At 46.1% G+C, this 26,924-nt stretch overlaps 1 protein-coding gene across 8 annotated transcripts in view; it reads right to left on the bottom strand.

Moving 5' to 3' along the window:
- Nucleotides 1-5,517: 5,517 nt before the first annotated feature.
- Nucleotides 5,518-26,924, bottom strand: part of TNRC6A (trinucleotide repeat containing adaptor 6A) — a 106,593-nt gene continuing 85,186 nt past the window's right edge. For 7 of the 8 annotated variants that reach the window (XM_047714483.1, XM_047714482.1, XM_047714487.1 and 4 more), the window contains 8 exons: nt 26,740-26,871; nt 15,829-15,987; nt 14,495-14,635; nt 12,887-12,994; nt 11,297-11,518; nt 9,010-9,080; nt 8,123-8,262; nt 5,518-7,673 (listed from right to left, as the gene is read on the bottom strand). In XM_047714483.1, the coding sequence (XP_047570439.1) occupies nt 7,298-7,673; nt 8,123-8,262; nt 9,010-9,080; nt 11,297-11,518; nt 12,887-12,994; nt 14,495-14,635; nt 15,829-15,987; nt 26,740-26,871 (1,349 nt within the window). In that variant the 3' untranslated portion in view covers nt 5,518-7,297. Of the gene's footprint in view, nt 7,674-8,122; nt 8,263-8,458; nt 8,585-9,009; nt 9,081-11,296; nt 11,519-12,886; nt 12,995-14,494; nt 14,636-15,828; nt 15,988-26,739; nt 26,872-26,924 lie in introns of those variants that run through there. The other variant, XR_007124575.1, reaches the window with a different exon arrangement.

A 26,924-nucleotide genomic window follows, 5' to 3' on the forward strand; every position in this document is an offset into this window, starting at 1 on the left:
ACTGCTGGTTAGTGCCCAATAATCTGGTTCCCTTTGTTTCTCTGATAACAAAACACTCACATTTCCAATGGGGGCATGACATTCAGCATAAAGATCACAAGTCACACCTCCCAGGTGGGCACTGTGAAGTTAGGCCTCATGAGAGGTGACCATCTTCGATGCAGCCACATCGGGGTCCTGCCTTCCCCAGGCCGCTGTCTTTCTTCTCACTGGCTAGCATGTGACTGTGGCAAGACAGTATCACGGTCACCAAGGACAGAGGGAGCATGGGTACCAGCCATGGACTCCTTATAGCCAGACCGCTGAGTGACAGAGCAGCCACGGTTCTCTGTTGCCGAAGTCACTGTGCTTTGGGGTCTCTAGTCAAGCTGGTGTTGCTCGTGGCCCTCAGCACGTGATCTTCCATCCGCAGCATCTGCATGGCCTGAGCCACCCCGCCCCGCACCTGAGAAATCCGACTTTGCATTTTTTTTTAAAGAGGGAGAAATTTGTTTCTAGCATGACTTTTTTTTTTCTTTTTCCTTTAGTGCTTATTTATTTATTTTTCTTAATCCTACACCTAGCCTGGGGCTTGAACTTATGACACCGCCGTCAAGAGTCCCACGCTCCTGAGACCTAACCAGCCAGGTGACCCCTGACTCTGCATTTTAACAAAATCCCCAGGCGATTCCATGTACATGACAGCCTGAGAAGAACCGTTCTGATACAGTTAATGAAGGGCATTTCCCTTGGTTGTTGGTTTCCATTCTAAGCAGGGCTGCCACGAATCCACGAATTCTGTGCTCTAGAGATAGCTTCTCTCTCTAGGTCAGATCCTCCATGTGGGATTGCTGATCCATAGAAGATAGCCCTTTACAAAAGTGGTGTTTTGTTTTGTTTTTTAAGATTTTTATTGATTTATTTGTCAGAGAGAAAGAGAGAGAGAGAGCACAAGCAGGAAGAGCGGCAGGCAGAGAGAAAAGCAGTCTCCCCACCGAGCAGGGCAGTCTATGAGGGGACTTGATCCCAGGACCCTGGACTCATACTGAGCTGAAGGCAGATGCTTAACGACTGAGCTACCCAGGCGTCCCCCTTGATACAAATTTTTGACCGTGTTTTTTTGTTTGTTTGTTTGTTTTCAAAGGTTTCAGTAGGATCCTGTGGGAAAGCCTGTTAGCTAATCTCTCTTCAGTAGCTTCTCAAGGCTTCTTCCAGAAAAAGGAAGTCGTGGTGCGCCCCCTGGTGGCCACTTTCTCCACTTACAGGCAACTGCCTGTTAGTCCCAAGTGCGTCTGGGGCTGAAAGACCTTGCGGTCCCCCAAACCTAAAGGCTAGAAAACTCACAGCGACAGAAGGTTGTGCTCTGGCAGAGGCTGGTTGGGCGGCTTCAAGGCCACTCCCCGCCAGAACCGTTACAAAGTTTAGGTCACAAAAATGTTGCTTGCAAGGTACTTTCAACACTATAATGCAAGACTGACCAAAGAGAGTCTTTTTTTTTTTTTTTTTGTCTTTAAAAAAATAAGGTTATATGGAAGCATATTTGATGCGTAGTAAACCATGCATTAAAAAATGTCCAGAAAAATGTCCAGTGAGGAGGCGCCTGGATGGCTCAGTGGATTAAACCCTCTGCCTTCATCTGGGGTCATGATCCCGGGGTCCTGGGATCGAGCCCCGCATCGGGCTCTCTGCTCGATGGGGAGCCTGCTTCCCACTTTCTGCCTATTTGTGATCTCTGTCTGTCAAATTAAAAAAAAAAAAAAAAAAAACTTTAAAAAAAATTGTCCAGTGAGGGGACACCTGGGTGGCTCAGTCGGTTGAACTAAGTGTCTGCCTTCAGCTCAGGTCATGATCCCAGGTCCTGGGATTGAATCCCATGTCAGGCTCCCTGCTCAGAAGGGAGCCCACTTCTCCCCCTGCCTGCAGCTCCTCCTGCTTGTGCACACTCTCATTCTCTCTCTGATAAATAAATAAAATATATTTTTTAAATGTCCAATGGGCGGCTCATGGGGGGCACAGTTGGTTAAGTGTCCAAGTCTTCTTTTTTTTTTTTTAAAGATTTTATTTATTTATTTGACAGATAGAAATCACAAGTAGGCAGAGAGGCAGGCAGAGAGAGAGGAGGAAGCAGGCTCCCCGCGGAGCAGAGAGCCCCGTATGGGGCTCGATCCCAGAACCCTGGGATCATGACCTGAGCCAAAGGCAGAGGCTTTAACCCACTGAGCCACCCAGGCGCCCCAAGTGTCCAAGTCTTGGTTTCAGCTCAGGTCATGATCTCGGTGTTGTGAGGTTGAGCCTCAGGTCGGCCTCTGTGCTCTGTGCAGTCTGCTTGAGATTCTCTCTCCTTCTCCCTCTGCCCCTCCTGCTTGTGCTCTCTTTCTCTCTCTCTCTAAAATAAATAAGTCTTAAAAAAGAAAAAGAAGAAGAAGGGGGAGGGAGAGGAGAGGGGGAGGAGGACGGGGAGGAAGTAGTAGTAGTAGTAGTAGTAGTAGTAGTAGTAGTAGTAGTAGTAGTAAATGCTCTTGGAGTGGGGGCAGATCAATAGAGACAAAAACACAATCCAACTTTTCCGGAAACCACAACCCACTGGAGACAGACACTTGAACCTGTTTCGGTTTTGCTAAGCACTGTTTTCCTAACTACTCCACGACCAGTAACTCAGCAGCAGTTCTGACCCAGCTTCCACATGCTCTGTGGCTTTCTGAGAACAGTCTCACTCTGGAATTCATTCATCAAGGTTCTCTAGAAAATCAGGAACGACAGGATATGTGTATGTAGAGAGAAAGAGATCTATTTTAAGGTATGGGCTCACATGATTATAAAGGCTGGTAAATCCAGAACCTGCACGGTAGTCCAGGATGCTGGAGCCCCAGGAAGATGATGCAGTTCGAGTCCAAAGGCTGTCTGCTGCTCAATTCCCTCTTGCTCAGGGGAGGTCAGCTTTTTTGTTCTAGCCAAGCCTTCAACTGATTGGATGAGGCCTATGCACATGAAGGACAATCAGCTCTACTCAAAGTTTACTGATTTAAACATCAGTCTCATCCAAAACATCCTCGCAGAAACCTCCAGACCAGTACTTGGCCATGCCCTGGTCAAGCTGAGGCATAAAATTAACCATCTCAGATTCCGTCTTGTTTATTCTGAAACCCCACTCTCAATCTGGATTTGGAACTTCCCGTCTACCCTCCCTATGCTTCTGATTTCCAGAAATCCTGTTCCCTGCCTCTTCCAAGCCTGGCTCCTGCGGGCAACTTGCACTCCCCTCCCCTGCCCGTGCTCACCTAGCTGTGCTCTCCCAGGATCTATCGGGTCTCTTTCTGCAAGCCTCTTTCTGGTTCAACCTCCTTCCCTACCACCATTCACACACACCACCCAGCCGGCTGCCTTTCTAGGACAGGAGGATGGCTCAGACCCAGTTTCCTTCCCCGGGCTCCTACGAACTCTCCCCTCCCTGCCCCACCTGACACTCCACTTGGCGTTTCAGAGCAGGAGCTTGGGCTGGGCCTTGCGCGACAGGGGAACTGCGTCTCTCCCGTCCCTGAATATGCACCGATTCCGTTTGCCTCAGCAAGTCTTGCACTGAGGGGCTGCTCCCAAAGGCTGTGACCGGAGGAGGAGGAGGTCCCCAGGCCCCTTGTGAGGCATATGAAGGGCTGGGAGAGGAGCAGCTCGCCCTCACCAATGGGCCCGCCAGAAGTCTACAGGGCAGCAAGGGTCAGAAGTGCTGCAGGATGGACAGGAAGTCAGCAGGGCCCGGGGCACTGAGCTGGTGGGGGGCAGCAGAGTGGGGCAGGGGATGCAGGGGTTCTGAGTGCAGAGGAATGACCCCCGGGGTGAGGATAACCTGAGAGATTTTTAGTCAAAGGAAGTAACAGCTGCATCACGTGCAAATAATGCTTTGCCCGGGCCATGAGTTGGCTGTGTTGGGGCAGATGTCTCTCTCTCTCTCCCCAACTTTCTGATTTCCCCCTTTAACTTTTAACCAAATTGGACTGAATACACCAGAACTGAGGAAATTCTTATGTCCCTGAGTTTTTGATAGCTCCTGTTTGTGTATGGCAAGTGACACTGATTTTCCACATGGCAACAACATGGCCAATTTTCCTTATCCAAGAAATTAATCGGAAAAGTTGGTTTTAAAACCTAGGAAATGGGTACCTGGGTGGCTCAGTGGGTTAAGCCTCTGCCTTCGGCTCAGGTCATGATCTCAGGGTCCTGGGATCATCAGAATCTATGCTCAGCGGGGAACCTGCTTCCTCCTCTCCCTCTGCCTGTCTCTCTGCCTACCTGTGATCTGTCAAATAAATAAATAAAATCCTTAAAAAATAAAATAAAACCTAGGAAGTCAGTGGAAACCAAGGTGGTTTGGTGATGGGGTAATGTAATGGGGGTCCATGAGTTGGGTTCAGCCTATGGACTGCTCAGGTCCCAGGGTCACCTGAAGTCTGTCTTTCCCTGTCAGATGGCTGGACCGCAGGTGCAGGCTCTCTCACGGTCCAATGCCCAGAGCCCACCACGCATCCAGGGTTGCAGAAGCCATGTGGCTACTGTGAGCTGAACTTGGGAATAATGCACGACTGGATGTGTGGAAGTGTCTAGACCGCCTCCTGCAGGTGGCCGGTGACTCGAGGACATCTGGCTTGGGGAACATCGAGGCCAGAATAATGGCGGGGACTAAGGCCCGAGCAGCTGAGAGAGGTTATGGTGGACTTAGGAGTCATATGGCCACTTAGGGAGTAGAGCTGTAATGATTTAAGGATTAGGCAAAAATGAAAACCACTTTTTAATTTTTTAAATCAAACACTTTATTTCCACATAACAAGCGCAAAAAACTCCCAAACACTTTAACAATACAATTAACGCAGTTATGAATTCAATTATATACTACTCAAAGCCCCAAAAGGTCAATCAGCTTAACGTTCCAAACATTTCCAAACGTGGTTTTTCGAAGCTACCTTTGGTTTTTGGAAAAACCAGTATGGAAGTCAATATACATTGAATGCATTGAACAACAGTTGCTTATAGGAAGGTGTCCAACATTAGCTCACACCTGGCAAGCCGGAGCAGGATCTGAAGTCATACACTGGGATACACACACAGGTTTTGCCCCAGAGCTCCCACGGTCAGGAGAGGGCCGTGAAGGGGGGAGAAAAAGGCCAGTCCAGGTTGTGGCATTTTCTTATTTTGTAACAGAGGTATGAGAGTTTAACACTAGAACACTGGCAAGTCATTAAGCTTCATGTTCCAAATGGTCTCTTGCTGAGGCTTGAGATGGGCACAAATGGTGGGGAAGATGAAGTCACAGGAGAGCTTTGAGCAACAAGATCCCAAAGGCGCTCAGAGAGGGTAGGAAGGAGCAAGCTACAGTTTCCCATTGTTCTCACATTATTTCAGGGTGAAATTGTGGAGAAGTTCGGATAGAATGTTCAAATATTTGCTTAGATTTGTACTCGGTTGCTCTATGAGGACCCTCATATACAGCAACATTGAAACGTTCATTGTAAAAAAGAGCGTACAAAGAAATTCACAAAAAAGAGACAATTAATGTTGAGCAGCCAAAAAGTCATGGTTTATTATATCGAGAGGGATTTCATAATTCAAACACAACCAAACTGTACATTTTACAATCACATTCTATTTGTAAACAGTTAAAAGCCACTGACTTCTTTTGCATCTTAGGACACAAACAGTTAGATCAAGGCAATGAAATGATGGCAAATTCTGCGCTGTTAAAATGTTTACCCTTGTTTGGCCCGTCTTCTTTGACTAAGCAAGCATTATAATACCATTTGTGGGCAAAAAAAGGGGGCGAGGAGGAAAATAGGTTTAAAAATGGTGTAACTCGTTAGTTTGCAACAACATTTAAAATTTTCTTTATACAACGAACAATTCTGTAAGCCCAATACCTTGGCTACAGTATGCATAGTTACTGATTTCGGCTTTAAGGTACAACAGTTCAACATGAACACAGTCACAGGAGAGCAGAAACAGAGAGAGCCACTTGATGGGGTTACAAAAAATTATCACCTATTAATTATTAGCAAACCATCATCACTCACTAATAAAAAGACAGCATCTGAAAGCAGAATGTCAACTCCAGCTTTAAGCATTTGTTTTTTTGTTTTTTTCTTCTTTTTTTTGGCAGAGAAAATTCTTTAACAGAGCAATATGTAGTATCAGTGCTAAAAGTTGGGGTTTTCTGTTTTTTTCCTATAAGAAACTACAAGGAGAATTTTTTTTTTATTTTTTTATTTTTAAAATTTTTTTTTTCCTAACTGGGGAACTGGTTTTCCTGAGAACCATGCTCTTGGATTTAGGACAGGAATAGAAAACAAAAGAACATGGCCAAATGCTGCTCCTTTTTCCCAGAGATAGAAAGCATCTTGTAAATCATCCTCCATTGTTTTTTTTTTTTGTCTTTTAAATTTTTTTTAAATGATGGAAGAGTAAACATTTTTTTTTCTCAAAAAACAAACAAAAAAATCTGTAAACAAGAAGGTTCACCGTGAGAACCTTCAAAACAAAATGGAAAGCCTATTCAAAGTGCAGGGCCCGTCCTGGGTGGCAGGGGGGCTGCAAGTCACAGCTGTGGCCACAGTTTTTCAAACTGCAGAGCGAAATTCTTTAGTTTTAGAACATGAAAACACTGGTGCAATACTTTCATTAATAGTCCTAAGTCAGCATCAGAACTCGGTCTTTTAAACTCCACGACACCACAGTAAGGTAGGCAAACATCAAGGCATAGTAGAGAGCGCACACCTTTAAGAACATCCTTGAGTAAACATTTACACTGGAACAGCTGCCCCCCCATATTGCCGATTAGACGAGAGAACATCATTCAGTGCAAAGTTAAAAGCTCATACATTATCAGCCCAAAAAAATGGTTTTGCAAAAAAAAAAAAAAAAAAAAAAAAAGGAAAAAGAAAAAAAGAGAAAGAGAGGAGGAGAAAAAAAAAAAAGGGAAACAGCAGGTAAAGGATGGGGAGAGAAACAGGGAAGGAAAGGAGGGAAGGGGCAGGGCGGAAAAAAGAAAAGAACCCAAAGGCTAAACATGATGAATATACACGAGTGAGCTCATTCTACACGGTTTAGCATGTATGGCGCTATTTGGGAGTGTAAATAGATAGATACCTTTTCACATTATAATATTGGCCTGCATGATTCAAGTATTCAAACTGATATGTTTCAGGGAAAACAAAGTGGAAAATGTGCAGAGAAGAGCTGTTCCCACAGGTGGCCCCTGGCTGCAGGCGGCGAGCCCAACTTAGTGCTCCTTTCTTTCGCTTCTTGAGGTCACAGTTCGTGAGTCTACATCTACACGTTACATGGACTCTCCACCCCCACCCAGGTGGTCAACAGAAAGAAAAGCATTAATGGGGGATGGGCTGCTAATTCCCCGGGGGTCGCTGCTGCTGGGAGGACCCCACAGGCTTGTGGAATAATGTGGGGTCCCCCAGAGTGAAGTGCCGTGAAGGTCTCCACAGTTAGTTCCCGACAGCCCAGCACCATTCCAGTGATTGAGATCGGTCCGGCTGGAGAACGAGTGGGAACAGTCGAGGGAGCCCAGCCGGCTCTGGCTGGACCCGAGAGACTGCCAGCCAGGAGAAGGGGTCAGAGACTGACTTTGTGCAAAGAAACGGCTGATCTCCTCTTCACTGGCAAACTCAGCAAGAATAGTAGTGTTCCCCAATACACACCTGGAGGGAAGAGACACGGGACGCAGTGAAGACTCAGGGTGTCTTAAGGGTCTGATTCGAATTGAGGGGTGCACCCTGCCTCTGCTTGAAAGCCAAGGGGGCCGCAGCGGCACACGTGGCCCAGGGTTCTCTGGGGCCCAGAGCAACACCTGCCCCCCACGTAGGGTTGTGGTATCCAGATGGATCATGGCTTTTTGTCTCCTACAGGTGATCTAAGAGATTTTCTAGGGCCATTTTGAGGGGCAGTGCTTCCCCTTAGGAGGACTGACCTTGGAACCCAAGACAGAGCGAGGCTGCCGCCTCACGAAGCACTCTTACCGCAGGACTCCACGCGCCGGCCCGGAGATGACACACAGTGTCATCGGCTGTGCTTCCACACACAAGGGAACCCAAACCCTTCCAATCATGAGGGCATTTTCCAGGTGGCACGCACCAGATGTCCAACTTACATGTGCAGAGACTTTTGTGCCTTCACTACCTCTTCTTTTGAACTGTAACGGACCAAAGCATTTCCATGTGGGAGGTTCAGGTGGAATGTTATCAGTGGGCCATGCTGCATGCACAGAGTACGCAGAGTTGAGCCATCGATCTAGGAAACAGAGCGTGGGGAGCCGCCGATTAGATGCGCCGCCACGCAGACCATCAGGGAGGTCGTCCCAGGCTGGGACTCTGCTGCTCTTTCCTGCCCGAGGTTCTTCACTCCTGCTGCCACTCTTCACTGGGCCTCACTGCTGTGACGGGGCCCAGTGCCCCCCTCCCCACCTCCACTGCTCCCAGAGCCATACCTCTGTGGCCTCTAGACTCCGGGACATTCCCCAGATCCCCACTTCCTTAGTTAGCCATGCCCTGCTGTGGCTTCATGTCTTCTCTCTTCCCTGCCCTGAGGACAGGATTCATCAAGGCACTGCTCCCTGGGAGAGGAGGGAGTGGGCTCTTAACATCCAGCCTCCAGAGAAGGGGTGGTCCGGGGCCTAAGGAGATGTTCTCATCTACGAGGGCAGATCAGGGCTTCTTGACTGAAGCACAAGGACCACCTGCAGGGGAGCGCAGGCCTAATCCTAGCCCAGACCTACGCCATCAGTGCCTCTGTGGTGAGACCGAGGCGTCTTTTTTGGTCGCCTCCGAGCACGTTTCATACTGTAAACAAACTGGGTCAGACCACAGCCTGCCTGAGGCATCCAAAGATCATCTGCTCTTACTTCCTTGGTCCCGCCTTGACGTCTACTCAGTAGCACGTGGGAGGCCTGGGTCGAACCTTCTCTCAAACCAGACTGGAGCCCTCTGTTCCCGTGTCTCCCGGCACATGCCTATAGGCCAGGACACCTGGTGCTCTTACCTGAGGTGTAAGGTTCTTTAGAACAAGCCAATTTGTTATTCTCCCTGAGCTGCTCTCACCCCAGCTGGAACCTAAGGACAAAGAAGGACAAGTCAGTTTTCCTCAGCTAAGGCACGAAGGACATTCGGACAAACACATCTCAGTCAAGTGACAGCTGTGCAGGAGGAGCACGCGGGTCCCTGGCGCCCTCCCCTGCCCTCCCCACTGCCTGCACCTCTACCGGGAGTCATCTCACCCACGGCTCCGACTGCCCTCACGCCAGCTCTGAGCAGGCATGACTTTCTAGGGCAGGTAGCTCTGCCTCTGGGAAGAGTGAGCTCAGACAGTGGCCAGCTCGTCACGCGGCAGGCAAGGGGGCCGTAAAAGGCCATATCCCTTTTCCATCTTTTCATTTATAAAGCTAAAACTATCTCAAAATGGCACCTATGAGGAAAGGCCTCTGTGATGATCTAAGGTATGGTCTGATAACTCTGCATGCATGAGGTATTTAAAAGCTTAACATCAGTGTCCACTGACAGACAAACGGATAAGGAAAACGTGGCATATATATATAATGGAGTACTACTCAGCCACAAAACGGATGAGATCTTGCCACGTAGAACATGGATGGACCTAGAAGGTATTGTATGCTAATGAAATACGTCAGACAGAGAAAGGCAAATACCGTACAATTTTACTTGTCCGTGGAATTTAAACAAACAGACAAATGAACAAAGCCAGCTCAGACCTATAAACACAGTGAAGGAACTGATGGTCGCCGGGGCAAGGGGGGGCGTGGGCAAATGGGAAGGGGAGAGGGAGGTACAGGCTTCCAGTTAGGGAATGAATAAGACAGGAGGAGGGAAAGGTTCAGCGTCGGGAATACAGTCAATGGTACTGAACAGTATGTGGGGACAGATGGTAGGTACACTGGTGGCAAGCAGAGTCACGTGGAGACTCGCGGAACCACTGGGTCGTCTGTCTGAAACTACAGTAACGCTGTGTCCCCACTGGACTTCAATCAGGAAGAGCCGGCTTGCAATCACCCGGACGTTTCTGTGTCTGTCTGGCTCCCAGGGAGCTCCAAGACTGGCCTTCCTGCTCAGCCCCAGGGCGCCCGTGCTCCCAGCAGAACTTGAGGATCCAGTCATTCCCGTGAGCGCCCCAGGTACCTCACCAACACGGCGGCGTGCCTGAGGAAAACGGTTCTGTGACGCTGCCTCCTGGTCTCTCCCTGCACTGGCTCACTCATCCCTGTCTCTAGCAAGGAGCGCTCGTGCTTTCCTGGGAGGCTCGCCTTGCCATACGTATCCTCTCTGCTTGGCCTGGCTGACCCTTACTGGGTTCCATCAGCCACCTGTTCGTGGGACCCCTGGGCACCAGACCCTCTCCCGTCACTGTGCTGCTACTGGCCACGTGGCTGGCACCAGATGCGCCTTCGGCCCAAGAAGAACCACTCACACAGGACACCTACTACATTCGTGTACGTCTAGTAGCTTGGATCCTTTCATGGAATTAAAATCACTCCCCCTCCCTTAAACCTTTCCCCCAAAGGAAACACTGCTAAGCTTTCTTTCAGCTGATGGCCTGCCTAAAGACTGGACACTGCTGTGAAGTTTTACTATTTTCAGGCTAGAGATGAGAAAGTCAGCTACAGTTCTGAGACTGAGGAGAATGAAGACTGAAACCATATTTACTGGTAGAACTGGCAGACAGCTAGTTTAATCTGTGTGCCTGTCAGGGCAAGGACACAACGCCAGTCCTAAGCCAGTGAGAGTCCCATGCAGGAAGAGCAGGGAGGGAAAGGACACAGCGCGGGGGGAGGGCAGTTTTCCTGGGAATGCCGGCCCCGCAATGTTAACTACCAGTACCCCCGTCCACTCTTGTACTTCCCTGCTGAAACAATACACGGGAGATCACCCTAAGGATACAGGCCAAGCTGCCACCCAACAGGCCCAGCTGGGCTGCTCCCACCTTCCCCAGCCCCTCCAGGTAGCACGCTGCTGCCACGAGCAGGAAGTGAGCAGATGTTCTCAGGCTCCAGGAAACTTTGAAAGAGACGGGATATCCATTACATTAACCTGACCACTGACTGTGCGTGGCTTTGGCCACATGTTCTTAAGTAAACCAGGTTTAATTCCAAGTAAATGTAAGATTCACAATTTAGAAATTTAGAGTCGCATGTCTAAGGTCAAATCCTACTTTATACTGGGTAATGCACATACATCTGTTAGACTCACTGTGAGTACTTATTCCTGTTCAGCAAAGGAACCCCAAGAAACCATCACAAGCATCATGTTTGTCTTACCTGGGGTGTACCTGGCGTCAGAATTTCCCCATCCTCCACCTACACGAAGGGGAGAGTTATCCCATGTAGACAAGGGTGGCTTCTGACCAGTCAGTCCCGGAGGTGGGCGGGACGGAGCAGTGATGTTTTTAGGTGGTAAAGGGACCTTCCACAGCTCATGAGCCAGAGAGGTGTTTGTAACTGAACCAGGAGACCATGTCAATTTGGAATCACTATTTCTGGCTACTCACAGGGGAAAAAACACAGTGGGCAGGGGGGGGATAATACTTTTAGAAAAGAGAAAATTTAATGACAACACCCATTCTCCCACAAAAAGCAAATCAACCAAAAAGAAACCCTATTAAAAATCCCCAACTCAAAACTGCCCCCAAAAAGCCCCACAAAAGCCAAAAGGAAACTGTTCCCTTGACTCAAAACACTCAAACCATTTGTTATTAAAAATTTTAAGACTCATGAAATTCCTAGCCCAGTGTACCAAACTATACCACAATGGAAATTAGAACAAAACAAAATACACTGCTTTCAACTGCTCTGAAACAGCACCTGGGAACTCCTTACCTTTAGGACCATGACCGAGTCACTCGAGATCGTCACATAGGTCATTAAATAGATCTTAGAACTCTCTGGTTTACATATGGGAAAAAGGACCACAAAAGTAGCCCCAACTCAGGGAGTCCTCACAGCAGACGTTCACCAGGCGTCTCTCTGTGCTGAGCGCCAGGCTGCTGGGCACTCGGTGCATACTAGCTCTAATCCTGACACACATCCTACCGAGGTCAGAGAGGTTAAGCAACTTGCCTATGGGTCCCGTGCACAGCCAGGACTTAAATCCAGGCCTGTCTGTTTTTTTTTAAAAAAAAAGAAAGAAAAGAAAAGAAGAAGAAGAAAGCTCACTTCCTGATGTGTCCTGCCTCATGGCAATGGGGGTGTGCAGGGATCAGGCACATGGTAAACTCGTTCAAAATAATCCCACAAAATCATGAGGGGGCAGAAGTGGATGGAAAATTTTATAACTTCTGTCACTGTCCATTATGTTTCTACTTGATTCATAAAGTGCACCTCCCTTAAGTGAGTGAGACTCAAAGTGGTGGGAAGCCTGGTCACCACACAAGCTCTCACTGGTCTCCGACAGAACAAGTACAGAAAACTCAGTGTTGTTGTAGGCAGACAGCAGTCGGACATGGCCAGAGCTCCCAAGTACGTGATTGCTTTTCTAGCAATTCTAAGGTCAGGTTTCCTACACTTTACAGAAGTATCAGACTGCAAAAGATAGGACATTACAAAAATAAAAGCTGCCTCATTTGAGAACTGCTTCAAATTAAACTGCATTTAATGAGCTGGTTCTCAGACAAGAGAGTGAGAGGGGCTCAGTGAAAGATTGTTTTAGAAAAGACTGCTGGGTCTAGCCAATTTTAAAAAGGGACAAATGGTGTTACAAGTATTTTCCCAGGCTCAGAAATATATTCTCCTACCTCCAGACTAAGAATACTTCAAATAGAGAGAAGAGGGTTCCCCACAACAGCCCCCGCCCCAGGTGCTGAGTACCCCATTCCTCTGACAGGGCCTCAACAAGCCCGGGACAAGGCCCACCTGAAGTGCTTTGTGCTGTACTGCTGAGGGGAACGTTGTAGTTGGAGGCACGAATGGATGACCAGGCACTAGTTGAAGGCAGCGTGGTGTTCAAGGATGAGGATGACCCTATGTGGGGGAAGAGCCCAATTAGTGATCCCCAGAGCAAGGGGCATGGCACATGAAGAATAAGCAGGAACTTCCCGTGAGGTTGCAATCCAACCGTAGGCCCCAAGAAAGAAACAGATGCTGGGGTTCAGGACAGTGCCCACAACTGCACCTTCCTCCCTGCTCATCGTTCTGACTGTAGCTCAGGGAGGTAGGGAGTAGCTTCCCTCCTCTGCCTGACACTCCAAGACGACACTGGCTCCATGTCCCTGTCCAGGCTCCAGAAGGAGGGCTAGTTCCTCCTGCCCCAAAGCCAGGGACTGCTCACCAGACCACCCTCTCCCGCCGGGGCATCCTAGTACCGGCAGGTCCTCACCCTCCATCACGCCCCACAGCAGCCTCCCAAACCAGACTGTCCCATTTTTGAATCCCCCTCGATCACTCGCCCCGCTGCAGGCTGGACTGTCATCCGGATCTGTAATAGCTCCAACCTGGCCTCCCACTCCATCCCTTCTGCCAGTCACTGTCAGACCATCTACCCTCAATGGCAAGACTTCCACTCAAAACCTTCAACGGTTCATGTCTTCTAACATCAAATCTAAACTCCTCTCCTGACCAACAATCTTCCACAACAAGAAGTCCATCTCTGCAAGCCGCAAGATTCTTCCACTAACTACATACAAGGCTGTGAGACTCTACCCTTGGCTCTGTCCCCGCTGTTCTGCTGCGAAAGCTGTGGGTACTTTAACTACTTCTACACAGTGGTCTGTTAAATTCAGCCATTTTCGAATGAGGAGGATTCTTTCCTTGCCATTGTGATATGGCAAACACCTGTTAACAAAATCACACATTTAATGTAAAATGCTGTTCGTATCTTGTTATAAATTGTCTAGAGGAACAGGAAGATGTAGGTTTTGAACGGAAACAAAGTATTTTCTTTCACTCCCTTCACCTTCCTTCAGGTGTATGCAGAGAATAAAGGACTGGGGTGAGGGAAAACTATACGGTAGATGGTAGGATGACTGTATTTGATAACCCATTAAAAAGTGCATCCGAAGTGGAGGGACCCTTCAAATGGTCTTAATTTTTCACTTTTAGAGAGACAAAGAAAGCTAAATTGGTTCTTCACACGGAAGTCCTTTAAGAACAAGGGTGTATAAATGAATGATAACATCTTTTATAAGAAATGCCCACTTCTTAATAATCACAACACTGAAACTTGTTATAAAGTAGGTAACAACCTCTCAGTTGCTACTACAATTCCTGGAAACCAAGTATTTGTTGGTACTTTGTGTTAAGTGAATATATGTGTAAACCATATCAAGTGACAATAAATCCTCGTCATTTTTAAAGTGGCAAAGAATCACCTATGGGAAAATTGAGAATTCACTTTTTATTTTCATGACTCCCTTGGATGTCAGGTGCTGTGATGGGCTAAAAGTTTCTCATCCTCTGTGAACCATTCTTAAATCACGTCATCCAGCGTCTTTCAGAAATTCTGACTTGTACCCGCCTACGTACCACTGTTCCTGTCCCTGAGGTGGTCAACTTCCCGCACAGTATTAATTGAAAGATTGTTTATGACACTGCCAGGAGTGACGTAAGGGTCAGTTTCGGGGTCAATGTTTGGATAACCTTTCCATGGTTCACCAGGGCGAAATTCTGGAAACAAACACATAAAATTAGTTTGGGCTTAATCATCCATCACTTAAAGATCCATTATTAAATATCCAAAACTTGTATTCCTAAAGCCTGTGCAATTCTCAAATATTTTCCAGTTAATACTAGTACTCTATGAGGCTGATTTAGTACTACGGTTAGTGTAACATAAGCTGCTATTTAAGAATGACTTGTGTATTTTTGCAAATGAAATCATTTCTTAGGGTTCATATATTTTTAAATAGGAACACTTTTAAAATTTATTTATTTTTTTATTTTAAAAATAAAACAAAATTAAAATAAAAGATTTTACTTATTTATTTGACACAGAGAGACCACGTGCGCACAAGCGTGGCAGGAGGAGAAGCAAGGAGAGAGGGAGAAGCAGACTCCCCACTAAGCAGAGAGCCCAGTGTGGCACTCGATCCCAGGATCCAGGATCACGATCTGAACCGAAGCCAGATGTGCAACCGACTTAGCCACCTAGCCACCCTTATTTTTTTAAAGATTTTAGTTTTGGGGCACCTGGGTGGCTCAGTCGGTTGAGGATCTGCCTTCGGCTCAGGTCATGAGCTCAGGGTCTTGGGATCAAGTCCTGCACTGGGCTCTCTGCTCAGCAAGGAGTCTGCTTCTCTTTCTCCCTCTATCCTTTCCCTTGCTAATAATCTCTCTCACATGCTCTCTCAAATAAATAAAATCTTAAAAGAAAATTATTTTTAAGTAATATCTACACCCAATATGAGGCTCGAACTCATAACCCCTAGACCAAGAGTCGCATGCTCTACCAGCTGGGCCAACCAGGCACACCTAAATGGTAACACTGTAAAGTGCTTTATTAAATCACAAGCCATAGCAATGCAAACAGAAAAGGAGGCTGTTAAGTCCATTACCGGTAATGTCTCAGCCCAAATGAAACACCATCAAGTTAGTCCCCTAACCAAAAGAACCGAAAGACTGTGTAGATGAAGAGGAGCCCTGAATGTTTTTTTTTACCTTACTCATCACGCCGGCCAGCGGGACTCCCTCCCCCTTCACTGCCTGGAACATAAAGGCACTGGTAACAGGCCAGACTGGCTCCTCTGTTCCTTCCCAGCCCTAGCAGAGCGCGGGCTGATCCACCCGAACTGGCCTACATCACTAGAGCACTGAGCGGGAATGACACTGTGAGGGAGGCAGAGCCTCAGTCCGCACTTTACCTGGTGGCCAGTTAACACTGCTAGAGCCGTTAGGCGATTTGGCACGTGGCCAGCCATCTCCTATTGAACCCGGAGGGCTGGCTGGAGAAGTACTGCTGTTCATAAAGTCATAGGGAACAAATGGAGACTCTTCCAGCCTGAAACCACTTGAAATAGCACCTAAAGAGAGAAAAATGATAAGAGAATGTGAGGCAAAAGGCACTAGAGAATTTATTTCTTGTAGCTTCTCAAATATCATAAGAACACCCTGTATGAGCTTTGTGGGTTCCAAAGTGTGTTCTGTAGACTGTGTGAAAAGTCCAGGAGGAAAGCAAGCCCTGAACTCTCTTCCAGATGTCAATCACTTTTAACTCTCTTATGTCCCGAGATCTGAACATTATCATAGTCAATTTTATTTCAAGGAGGATAATAAGGAACATAATCATCAGTAAGTGACCAGAGTATGGGTACAAACTTATTTCCAAGTCATAAGAACACTTGTACTTTGCCCTAAACCGAGAACCAGCACAGTGGACTCCTTGTCAGGGAGATGTGTGTTGCTAGTGAATGAGGTGCACCAGAGAGAAGAAACACAGCTCCAGTAAAGAAAGATTTATGGTGGAGAATGTTCTAAGTGGCAGAGAGGGGAATCCAAGAATCCAGGAAACTGCTATGACCACTCCATGTAATGAGAACAAATACGCTTTTGATCAGGATGTTTACATTTCTACCTATACAAACCCCCTTGTGATTATACACAGCATCGGTAAAGATACCTGTTATCCAAATGAGTGTGAAATCCCACAAAAAGACAACTTACTCTCACTTAGAAATGATCATTTGTCTTTGGCGACTTATTCCCTACACTCATTTTTGAACACATCTTAAATGACTAATGCTTAACACACGCAGCAAACACATCCCTCTCTCAGTGGACCTGCTGGGCCCAGGGAGGCAGGCAGATGAAGGGGCAGGCCTGCCCCACAAACCCGGGAGTGCGCAGAGAACAGAAAGGGGAACATGGGTGGCAGGGAGGGTCGCGCTGGCGTGAAGAAAGGGTCCAGGGAGGAGATGCCGGGCGGTGGGCACAGCGTGCACAAAGACCCGAGGAGAACAGCAGCTTGGCATGCGTGAGGAACCAAAGACTGTTTTGTCTGAAAAACAGTCAGCAGAAGAGTGAATATCATGCAGGAGTGGAGCCTGACCTTGAGGGGCAGGGATGACCCTGTAGGTTTTATCTAAAATGTCTGGAACTGGAAGGTCCTGAGGTGTGCCTGCTCCAGTGGCCCCAGGCCCCGCCACCCCGGACTGGCCTACACCCTGCCTATTCCCTGAAGGCATCAGATTTTGCAACACCCTCATACAGAACTTTGCAGGACACAGCCAGGGCTGTAAGGAGAGAAGTGAGACAACCTCATTCATCTGTGGTCCCTGCTGCTGTTGCATAGAGAACGGAAGCCACGGGGGCAGAGACAGAGGGGCAGCTGCCGAGGCGGCGAGATGCTACGGACACACAACTGTGCATTTTGGCGGGACAAGGGGCACTAGTCACGGATGGATGGATGTGGAAATCCGAGAAAGGAAGAAATCAAGGACATCTCTTACACCCAAATACGCAGCACGTGATGGATGGATAACCCAAACGTGGCATCAGCCAACACCACTGTAAAACAGAATGAGTGCTAATGCATGTTTCAACAAAGATGAACCTTGAAAACATTATGCCCCACCAGAAAGCCAGTCCCGCAGGACCGGATAATATATGCTTCCACTGATGTGAGCGGTCCAGTGAGGCAAATCCATAGAAAACGGACTCGTTTTTATGCATGTCTGGGAGGGAAGGGAAGTCCAGAAGGTGCGAGGAGCAACCCCTCAGGGGCTCTTCTGGGGCAGGGGGAAATGTTCGACTCCCACGACTCAGAGTATACTAAAAGCCAACAAATGGTATACTTTATAAAGAGGATTGTATTACATGTAAATTATCTCAATAAATTTAGAGAGGGAGAATCTCTCTCAAGCTTCCAGCTTTAATAACCCAATGGGGGGAGTGAGGGTAGAGAGGAAAACCAAACCCCCGCCCACTTGTGCCAGCTTTGGGGCAGGTATGAGGAAAAGCCCTGATCACCGACGTTATGAGCTTCTTCAAAAATATAGCAGAGCCTTGAATGTTGCTTTAGTCTCATTTACTCCATGACAAAGTTTTGCCTGGTAGCACCCACAACACCCAAGCTTCTGTACTGGTTACTGAGGGGGCAGAGCTGGCCTGACGGGACCTCATGGCACCATCACTGCTGGGCACTGACCTATTCCTGACGAGGCCTCGTTATTCCAGCAATTCCAGCCCTTCTCTTCTCTGGCTTCCTTATCTAGTTGCTTTTATCTGAGTAAACTGTGCATCTTTTTTGTAAAGTGAATTAAAATCACTTGGGAGGGGTGCCTGGGTGGCTCACTGGGTTAAACCTTTTCCTTCCGCTCAGGTCATGGTCTCAGGGTCCTGGGAACGAGCCCCACATCCCACTCCCTGCTCGGCAGGGAGCCTGCTTCCCCTCCCCTGCCTGCCTCTCTGCCTACTTGTGATCTCTGTCAAATAAGATCTTTAAAAAAATAAATAAATAAGAAAATCACTTGGGAGCTCAGCAGGGGTATGAGTAAAGTAGCAGTTGCATGTAATACAGTAAACAAGCACAGACGCCACATTTTAAATGATTAATTTTTCTGCAAGAACCTGAGCTGATAAAGTACTCCCCCCTTTCATTACAGAAAATTCATATCTACTTATTAAAACTTCATTTTATTAAAAAGGAAAATAGGCTTGACAGAGAGGCAGCTAGAGTCCAATTATATTCTATTAACCGCTGCATGGGAGAAGGTGTGGAAAATGGAAGGTATGGATGTCCAGGTGGCAGGTGTAGTGGGACGCAAACAGGCTGGATTCACACTGGAGACCTACTGTTGTCTTAGAGGCAGGCATGTGGGGAGCCAACAATGAAGTCCCCAACCACGGGCCACTTAGTGTCTTACCCCATCCTAGTGCATCAGTGCTTCACAGGTGTTGCCTCATTCATTCTCAAAACATCATAGGAGGTACCACTTTATATTCCCATTTAGGGAATATAACAACCAGAAAGGTTGTTACTTGACCGTACGTAGCTAATAAGCAGCAAAGCTCGCTCTCAAATCCAGGGTCTGTATTTATTTTGCATTCTGTCACCTGAGTCAACTACCATTCCCACTTTTTTTTTTTTTTTAAAGATTTTATTTGTCAGAGAGAGAGAGTGCGTACAAGTAGGGGGATTGGGAGAGGGAGAAGCGGACTCCCCACTGAGCAGAAAGCCCAATGCTGGGATCAATCTCAAGACGCTGAGGTCACAGCCTGAGCCGAAGGCAGATGCCCAACCAACTGAACCACCGGGGCGTCCCTACCATTCCCTTTTTAAAAAAAAAGATTTTATTTACTTGACAGAGAGAGATCACAAGTAGGCAGAGAGGCAGGCAGAGAAAGAAGGGGAAGCAGGCTCCCCGCAGAGCAGAGAGCCCGATGCAGGGCTCAATCCCAGGACCCTGAGACCATGACCTGAGCCAAAGGAAAAGGTTTAACCCACTGAGTCACCCAAGTGCCCCTAATTACTGCATTTTCTTAAAACTTTTTTCTCTGCATTTTTCTCCTCAGTAACAAGCTGAAGGCAGAGGCCTAACCCACTGAGTCACCCAGGCACCCCCCTACCATTCCCATTCTTAAGAAAAATTCCAAATGTGATATGCCACCGAGTGGCAAATTCAACTTAGAATTCAGGTCTGTTTGATTTAGGGTCCAATGTTCTTTCTACCACATGACAATTTCACCTTCAATATCTGATAATCATCAGTCCAAGGTTCACAAACCAGCAAGCTGACCTTTAAGCCAAGTTTAGTCAAATAAAGTTTCAAGATAAAATCCAACAGAAAGGAACGAATGTCACAAAAAAGTCCATTATTTTAAATCGCTATGTCCTATCAATTCTGCTTCCCTACAGCTGTTTTTTTGGTTTGTTTGGTCTTTTTGCACAACTGCAAAGATTTCTGAATTATTTTGTTTTGGGTCCCTTGTACACAGCAAAGAGTTGGATTCTGCTTTACGAGTCAATGCGAATTAGTTTGACCCATTTATATTTATCAATTTGATATATATTTGGTCTCAATTTTTCATTATTTATATGATGCCTTCAATTTCTTTGTAGATTCTTTAAACTCTCTGAAAACGTGGTATCTGTTTTTATCTTCTCTGAAAATGTGGAGAGCTTCTATTTTTGATTTAGTGGGTGTCTTTATAACTTGTTTAATCTTGTCTTCAAAAAATTTTTATTGAGATATAGTTAATATAGAACACTGTAATAGTTTCAAGTGTACAGCATAATGATTCGATATTTGTATACACTGCAAAATGATGGCACAGCTCTTGACAGCAGAGCATAGTGACACTGGGTCAAGCTACAGTCATCTCCTGTCTGGCTAAGCTCTGGAAGTTCCCTAGCTGATCTGCCCCGCTACCTCCACTCCCCAGGTGGCCACACTGTAGTCAGAGTGATAATCCCCAAACACACATCTCACCATTTCCCGGCTCAATTCTCTGCAATAGTGAGCCCTCCAGGACACGGGGGCTAACACTCAAACTCTTTAATCATCTATAAGGCCTCCACACCACCCCTAGGGGCCACTCCCATCACCTCTGCTTGATTAACTCCTGTTATCTTTCATATCGAAGCTTAAGAGATCACAGGCCTTCTGGAATCCATTCCCTACTGCCCTCTACCCTAAGACTGAAATATTCTTCTACATATGCATCCCCCCTGCCCCACAGAACACTGTGCTGGGTGCTTGGCTGACAAGGGAATAAGATTTTATAAACAACCTTCTAGCCAAAGGATCTTAGGACCAAAAAGCATAGCAAATAACTTAGTCCAACCCTTCTGTGATGCAGTTTCCTGGTCAGATGTCCTTGTCTCCATTCCACCCTACTTCCCTTAACAAAGCTGGCTTTTCTTACTCTGGAGGGGGTGCAGTAAAGGGTTAGCACAGTGGGCCCGGCATACATACTGTAAAGCGCTTCAGGCCTGGCCCTCAACCACTCCTGGGCTCCTCCAAGTCCACAGAATATCCTGCAGGTAAGAGTACCTTTGCAGACCCCGGGCCTCAGCCAGGCCAGATTGTTTAGGGCAACATGACTTCCAGTCATCACCTGTTTGTGTCTGCCTGAGGCCTGGGTCATACTGCGTCCTCGTCTGACTTCTGAGAGAGCTGTGGGGGCTTGGAGACTGAGTCATGCAGGTGCCTGATGCCTACGTGACTGACCCCCAGTAAAAACCCTGGACACCAAGGCTTGGGGGAGCTTCTCTGGTTGGTAATACTTTGTTCGAGGTTTCACAACATTTGTTTCTGGAGAAATTAGGTCCGTGAAACTCCACTGGGAGAGGACAATAGGAAACTTCTCCTGGACTGTGCCCTGTGTGCCTTTTTACTCTGCTGATTTTCATCTGATTCTTTTGCTATAAAAAATCATAATCAGAAGTACTACAGCTTTTCTGAGTTCTGTCAATTCCTCTGGCAAATCACTGAACTTGAAAGTGGTCTTGGAGACCTCTGAAAGGGCATCTGCCCTTTCTTTTCTGCTCCACAATGAACTTACTAGCTTTCTAAGCTTCCCTAAATGGTGATAAAAAGAGAACCCACCTAAGACTGTGCTGCAAGTGGTCAAGGCCAGCCCAAGGCCTTCCCCACAGGTCTCTTCCCTCCCTGGGCTCAGCTTATGTCTGGTGTGAGTCTGAATACTAGTATCTCATTTCCCCTCCTGACAATGACCTCTACAGGCTGCTCTACTGCTAGAGGACAATAGCCCCTCTTTTCTACAACAGGGAAACACAAATGCCAAAAAGGCCACTGGTGTCTATAAAGAAGCAAAGAAGGCTGGCTACAGGCAAAAATCCCATGGTCCTTCCCCAAACAGAAGCATGACTACAGGCAAACATTTCTCTGGTTAGGGACTATAGGAAAATCTCTCTCCACCAATGGAAGGGAAGGGACAGGTGTAAGGGGAGTGAGAAGAGAAATGAAACAACACCAACCACACTCCCCAGCTAAGCGCAAAGGCAAATGGCAAATGATGTCATCACTGAGTTGAGCAGAGAAGACAAACAGGGAGGGGCAATGAGCCTCAAGTACGTGGGCAGCAGCCACCCCACTCTGGTGCTTACTGTTTCCGAGCTTGGTGCTGCCAGACCTCCGCATTTCCAAAGAGATGCCAGATGTCTGAATCTGTACATGAAAGTTCCTGCATGTTTACAGAGATGTTGGTGATGTTGAAAGATGACTTTCAACACAGTGAGGGTCTAACAAAACATCAGCTGTGGGCTGGCAGATTTGGGAGCGCTCCTGAATACAGGTAGATAAGAATTTTACTTTTGTAAGAAAAACTATGCCAAAGTATAAGAGACAGGATAATCAACATTTCTCTCTCTCTCTTTTTAATATAAGGAAAAGGGAAAACAAAGCCAACAAATAAAACAACCACACCTGAGAAGAAGATTCTACATCTCTGCCAGGACAGAGAGATGCTAAGAGGAGGAGGAGTTACTGGTCAAGAAGGAGCAGTTCTGGGAGGAAGTGAGGGTATGAGCAAGTATCATTATAAAAAAAAAAAAAAGCACTTTCTGGGGAGCCTGGGTGGCTCAGTGGGTTAAAGCCTCTACCTTCGGACTCAGGTCATGATCCCAGGGTCCTGGGATCAAGCCCCGAGTCAGGTTCTCTGCTGGGAGGGGGGAGCCTGTTTCCCCCTCTCTGTCTCTGCCTGCCTCTCTGCCTACTGGTGATCGCTGTCAAATAAATAAATAAATAGTAAATTAAAAAAAAAAAAAGGCATTTTCTTCAAACAGATTGAAAACTTTAAAAAAAAAAAAAGCCTTTTTTTTTTTTTTTTTTTTTGAGAGAGAGTGAGCGAGCAAGCACAAGTGGGCAGAGCAGACTCCATACCCAGCACAGAGCCTGATGCAGGGCTTGGTCTCACAACCCTGAGACCATGACCAGAGCTGAAATCAAGAGTTGGACATTAACTGACTGAACCACCCAGGTGCCCCTAAAAAAGCCAACATTCTAAGACTTGAAATTTAGAAGGCTCTTACATACTGATTTCACACTTTCTTTCTGGAGCAGAAGACCAAAACCACAACCAGGTCAAGGGCTATTTCTGAAATCATTTTTACAAAGAAGAAAACAATATAATCATAAAGAAAGAATAAAAGCAACCAAACATTATACATCTTATCAAACATTCTTGATTTTAAGGGGATAAAATAGAAGTCTGGTGATATCAAATAGTATCTATGAAATGAAGACTACTGGCCTTGGGTTAGTTAATATTAATCATACCACTTGCTAAAGTAAAGGAAACAAGAACATTCCTGGGGTGGGAGAACAGGTAAATATTAAGTAATTTGTCTTATTAATAGAAAAATCATTTTAAAATATTTCTAAAGATTTTATTTATTTGACAGAGAGAGAATGCATGCACACACACAAGAAGGGGGGGTGGCAGGTGGAAGGAGAGGGAGAACCAGGTTCCCTGCTGAGCAGGGAGTCCGACGTGGGGCTCGATCCAGGATCATAGGATCATGACCTGAGCTGAAGGCAGATACTTAACTGACTGAGCCACCCAGGTGCCCCTTTTTTTTTTTAAAGATTTTATTTATTTATTTGACAGAGATCGCAAGTAGACAGAGAGGCAGGCAGAGAGAGAGAGGAGAAAGCAGTCTCCCCGCGGAGCAGAGAGCCCGATGTGGGGCTCGATCCCAGAACTCTGGGATCACGACCAAGCTGAAAGCAGAGGTCTTAACCCACTGAGCCACCCAGGTGCCCCAGGTGCCCTAATTTTTCAATTTTTAAAAACAAGTGAACAAGCCAGCACAAGCAGAGGGAGGCATAGTGGGAGAGAGAATCTCAAGCAGACTCCATGCTGAGCACGGAGCCTGACATGTGGGGGGTTCCATCTCATGACCCTGAGATCATGACCTGAGCCAAAAATTGGAAGTTGGACTGACTGACTGAATCACCCAGGTGTCCCAGAAAAATAATTTTTAAAAAATGAAGAGAAAGAATGACTAAGTTTCAAGAGTCAAATTAAGTAAATGAAGAATAGTGGGGGGGGGGGGGGAATGATAGGGATATAGATTGAAGTAAAGAAAAAGTACTGACATCTTCTTTCTTATTCTGAAAAGAACATTCCTAGAATACATTCATTAGGTTGCTATATAAGAACAGAGGTATTTACTGCTTAAGCTAATTACTAAAACACTTAACAATTTACTGCTCACACTACAGATTTGTGCAAAAGGAACGGTATATGCAACAAAATGCAGTGGGAAAAAAAGATCAATATTAAGTTTAAAAAGAAGACAAAGTAGGGACACCTGGGTGACTCAGTTGGTTAAGCTGAGGTTCCCGGGATCGAGGCCCACATCGGGCTCCTCGCTCAGGTGGGAGAGTCTGCTTCTCCCTCTGCCTGCTGCTCCCCATGCTTGTGCTCTCTATGACAAACAAATGAATTCTTTAAAAAAAAAAAAAAAGAGGACAAAGTATAAATACAAAATTACTTTATTAAATGAAGCCGATAAAAAGCAAGTAGGACAAGAGGCTGCTTACAGGAAGCCCCTGCCACCCAAAGCCTGCACACCAGGTGCCAGGCAATAAGGGGAAACTGAATGGCCGTTACCTTATTCAGTCCTCTCACCAATTCTGGGAGGTTATTATTTCCTTTTGCAGATGCAAACACCATGACTTGAGGAGTTTAGGAACTAGGATGGAATCCCAAGTGTTATCTGACTTCAAAACCTATGCTGCCTGAGGACCCCTTGTACAGGACACACTGTATCTGCCAGGACGCCAAACACTGGAGAACATACAAGGGACGGTACACCTGCCACAGCAGTGCAACGAAGGAAAGAGGCAGGTCATTTTTACAAAGAAACTGAGGCTCAGATAAGCGAGGCAGACATGGAAATATCCATTTTAACCCCAAAAGACAGATAAACACATGGTAGAAGCATTTTCTTGGCTCTCCACATCTGACCCCTCCAGACACTCCTTTCACCACTAGCGGCTCCAGGATGCTGTCCTTATTCTTTTCTAGGCTCTGTTCCTCTGAGGCAACCTTATCCACGTCCATGACCTACACTGTGATGAATACCAAACATTATTCTAGCTCAGATTTTTCTTCCAATTGCTGGTCTCTATTCCTAATATCTTACTGGGCTTTTCCATGTTGTGCACTACCCAAAATACTACACGTGACAAGCCTAAAATCAATTCAGAATCTGTCCCACCATGCCTGCTCTGATTCCTGCATTTCTGCCACCATTACCTACACTCTGTGCTCCCACACTCCCTCCCAGCAAGAGTTCACAGTCCCACAGAGCGCTCAACGGAGTGACTACGCAGGTACGTCATGGATGATCACATGTTTGCCCAAGTAGTTAGGCTACTTACCCAGCCCTCCTATCCTTAATTCTAAGGCTCTTTCTCATTCATCCCCTCCGTGTCCACTGCTTTCTGTCTTGCACTGCTTTGAGTCTTCTGTGCTTTGGATAGCCACCACTTTCAAGTTCTAAATGATTGATGGCATAAAGTTGTCTGTGATTTGCTCCATACCTACTATTCTGGCTTTGCCTTCCTCCTCCTTCTTCTCTGCCCCTTCACCTCTGTGACAGGTCCACACAACAGAACCTACCAGGCTGTCCTGTTTTTGCTTTTCAAATGCTATATACTCTTTGGTATTCTTTCTTTACTCCTTTGCATGGTAAAGGAATGTTCTTGTTTCCTTTACTTTAGCAGGTGGTATGATTAATATTAACTAACCCAAGGCCAGTAGTCTTCATTTCATAGATACTATTTGATACCACCAAAGACTCGGCTCAGCAGTCTCTCTGTGAAGCCCTTCCACACCCACTACACCCACAGTTCCTCATTCCTGACTCAATCTTCCAATGGACTTCACATTATCATACTATTTTTACCATCATATGGATTCACATTTATAGCACCTATCACAGCGTACTAAAGTTGTTCACATGCTTATTTTTGTGACCAAACAATGAGTTCCTTCAGGGTATTTTTCCTGGCTTACATATGCTCAACTGTGTACATCCATGTCCATAAGTATCTATGTGCTCCAAGTGGCCTAGCACAGTCCTTGGAAAGCAGAAGTTACTCCATTAACATCTGCTAGATGAATTGATAATTTAAATAAGATGAAAATGATGTTTCTAAAAAAAAATTTAATTAACAGATGAAAAAACAAGAATACTGAATCTATATGATTTACACATAGCAACAAAATGTATCAAGAAAATATGCCATTATACAAAAAACTGGCAGAAGTCAAACTATGCTGGGAGTTTTTAATATTCCCCCCAACATACTAAATTGAGTATATGCTAAGTAGAATAATCGAACAATAAAACCAACTGTAGAAACCTAAATGACCATCAAAGGGGGAATAATTTTTAAAACACAAACGTATACTCAATCTCTATTTTGTACAATCTGTAATAAAAGTTAATTTTGCTTTTTGATTTTAACTAAGATTTAATAATAAAGCATTTTTCAGTAAAGAGGAAAGGTTATAAGAGAATTTGGCTAAAAAAGACATTTAAAATAAAATAAAGGCCTAGAAGCGCCTGGGTGGTTCAGTTGGTAAAGGATCTGGCTCTCGGTTTCAGGGTCATGAGACTGAGCTGGGCTCTACACTGGATGTGTTATCTGCTTAAGATTCTCTCTCCTTCTCCCTCAACCCAGCCCTCCCTCTAAAAAATAAATGAATAAATAATAAATAGAATAAAGCAAAGACCTAGATTTAGTAGTCTACAACTTTTTTTTTAAAGTGCAACATGTAAGAATGTTATTTCCTACCATGTTTGCTGGAGTTTTGATCCAAAGATGTGTTCACAGAAATGCTGTCCACTGTAGTCCACTTCCTTAGTCTTGACTGTGGCTCTTTAATACTGTTCATATCCATATTTACATTCAAGTTTGAGTTCAAGCCTAAAAATAAAACAACAGAAAACCACTTTATTTATTTATTTTAAAGATTTTAT

Source organism: Lutra lutra, chromosome 18 (genome assembly GCF_902655055.1).
Source record: "Lutra lutra chromosome 18, mLutLut1.2, whole genome shotgun sequence".
NCBI classification, from domain to species: Eukaryota; Metazoa; Chordata; class Mammalia; order Carnivora; family Mustelidae; genus Lutra; species Lutra lutra.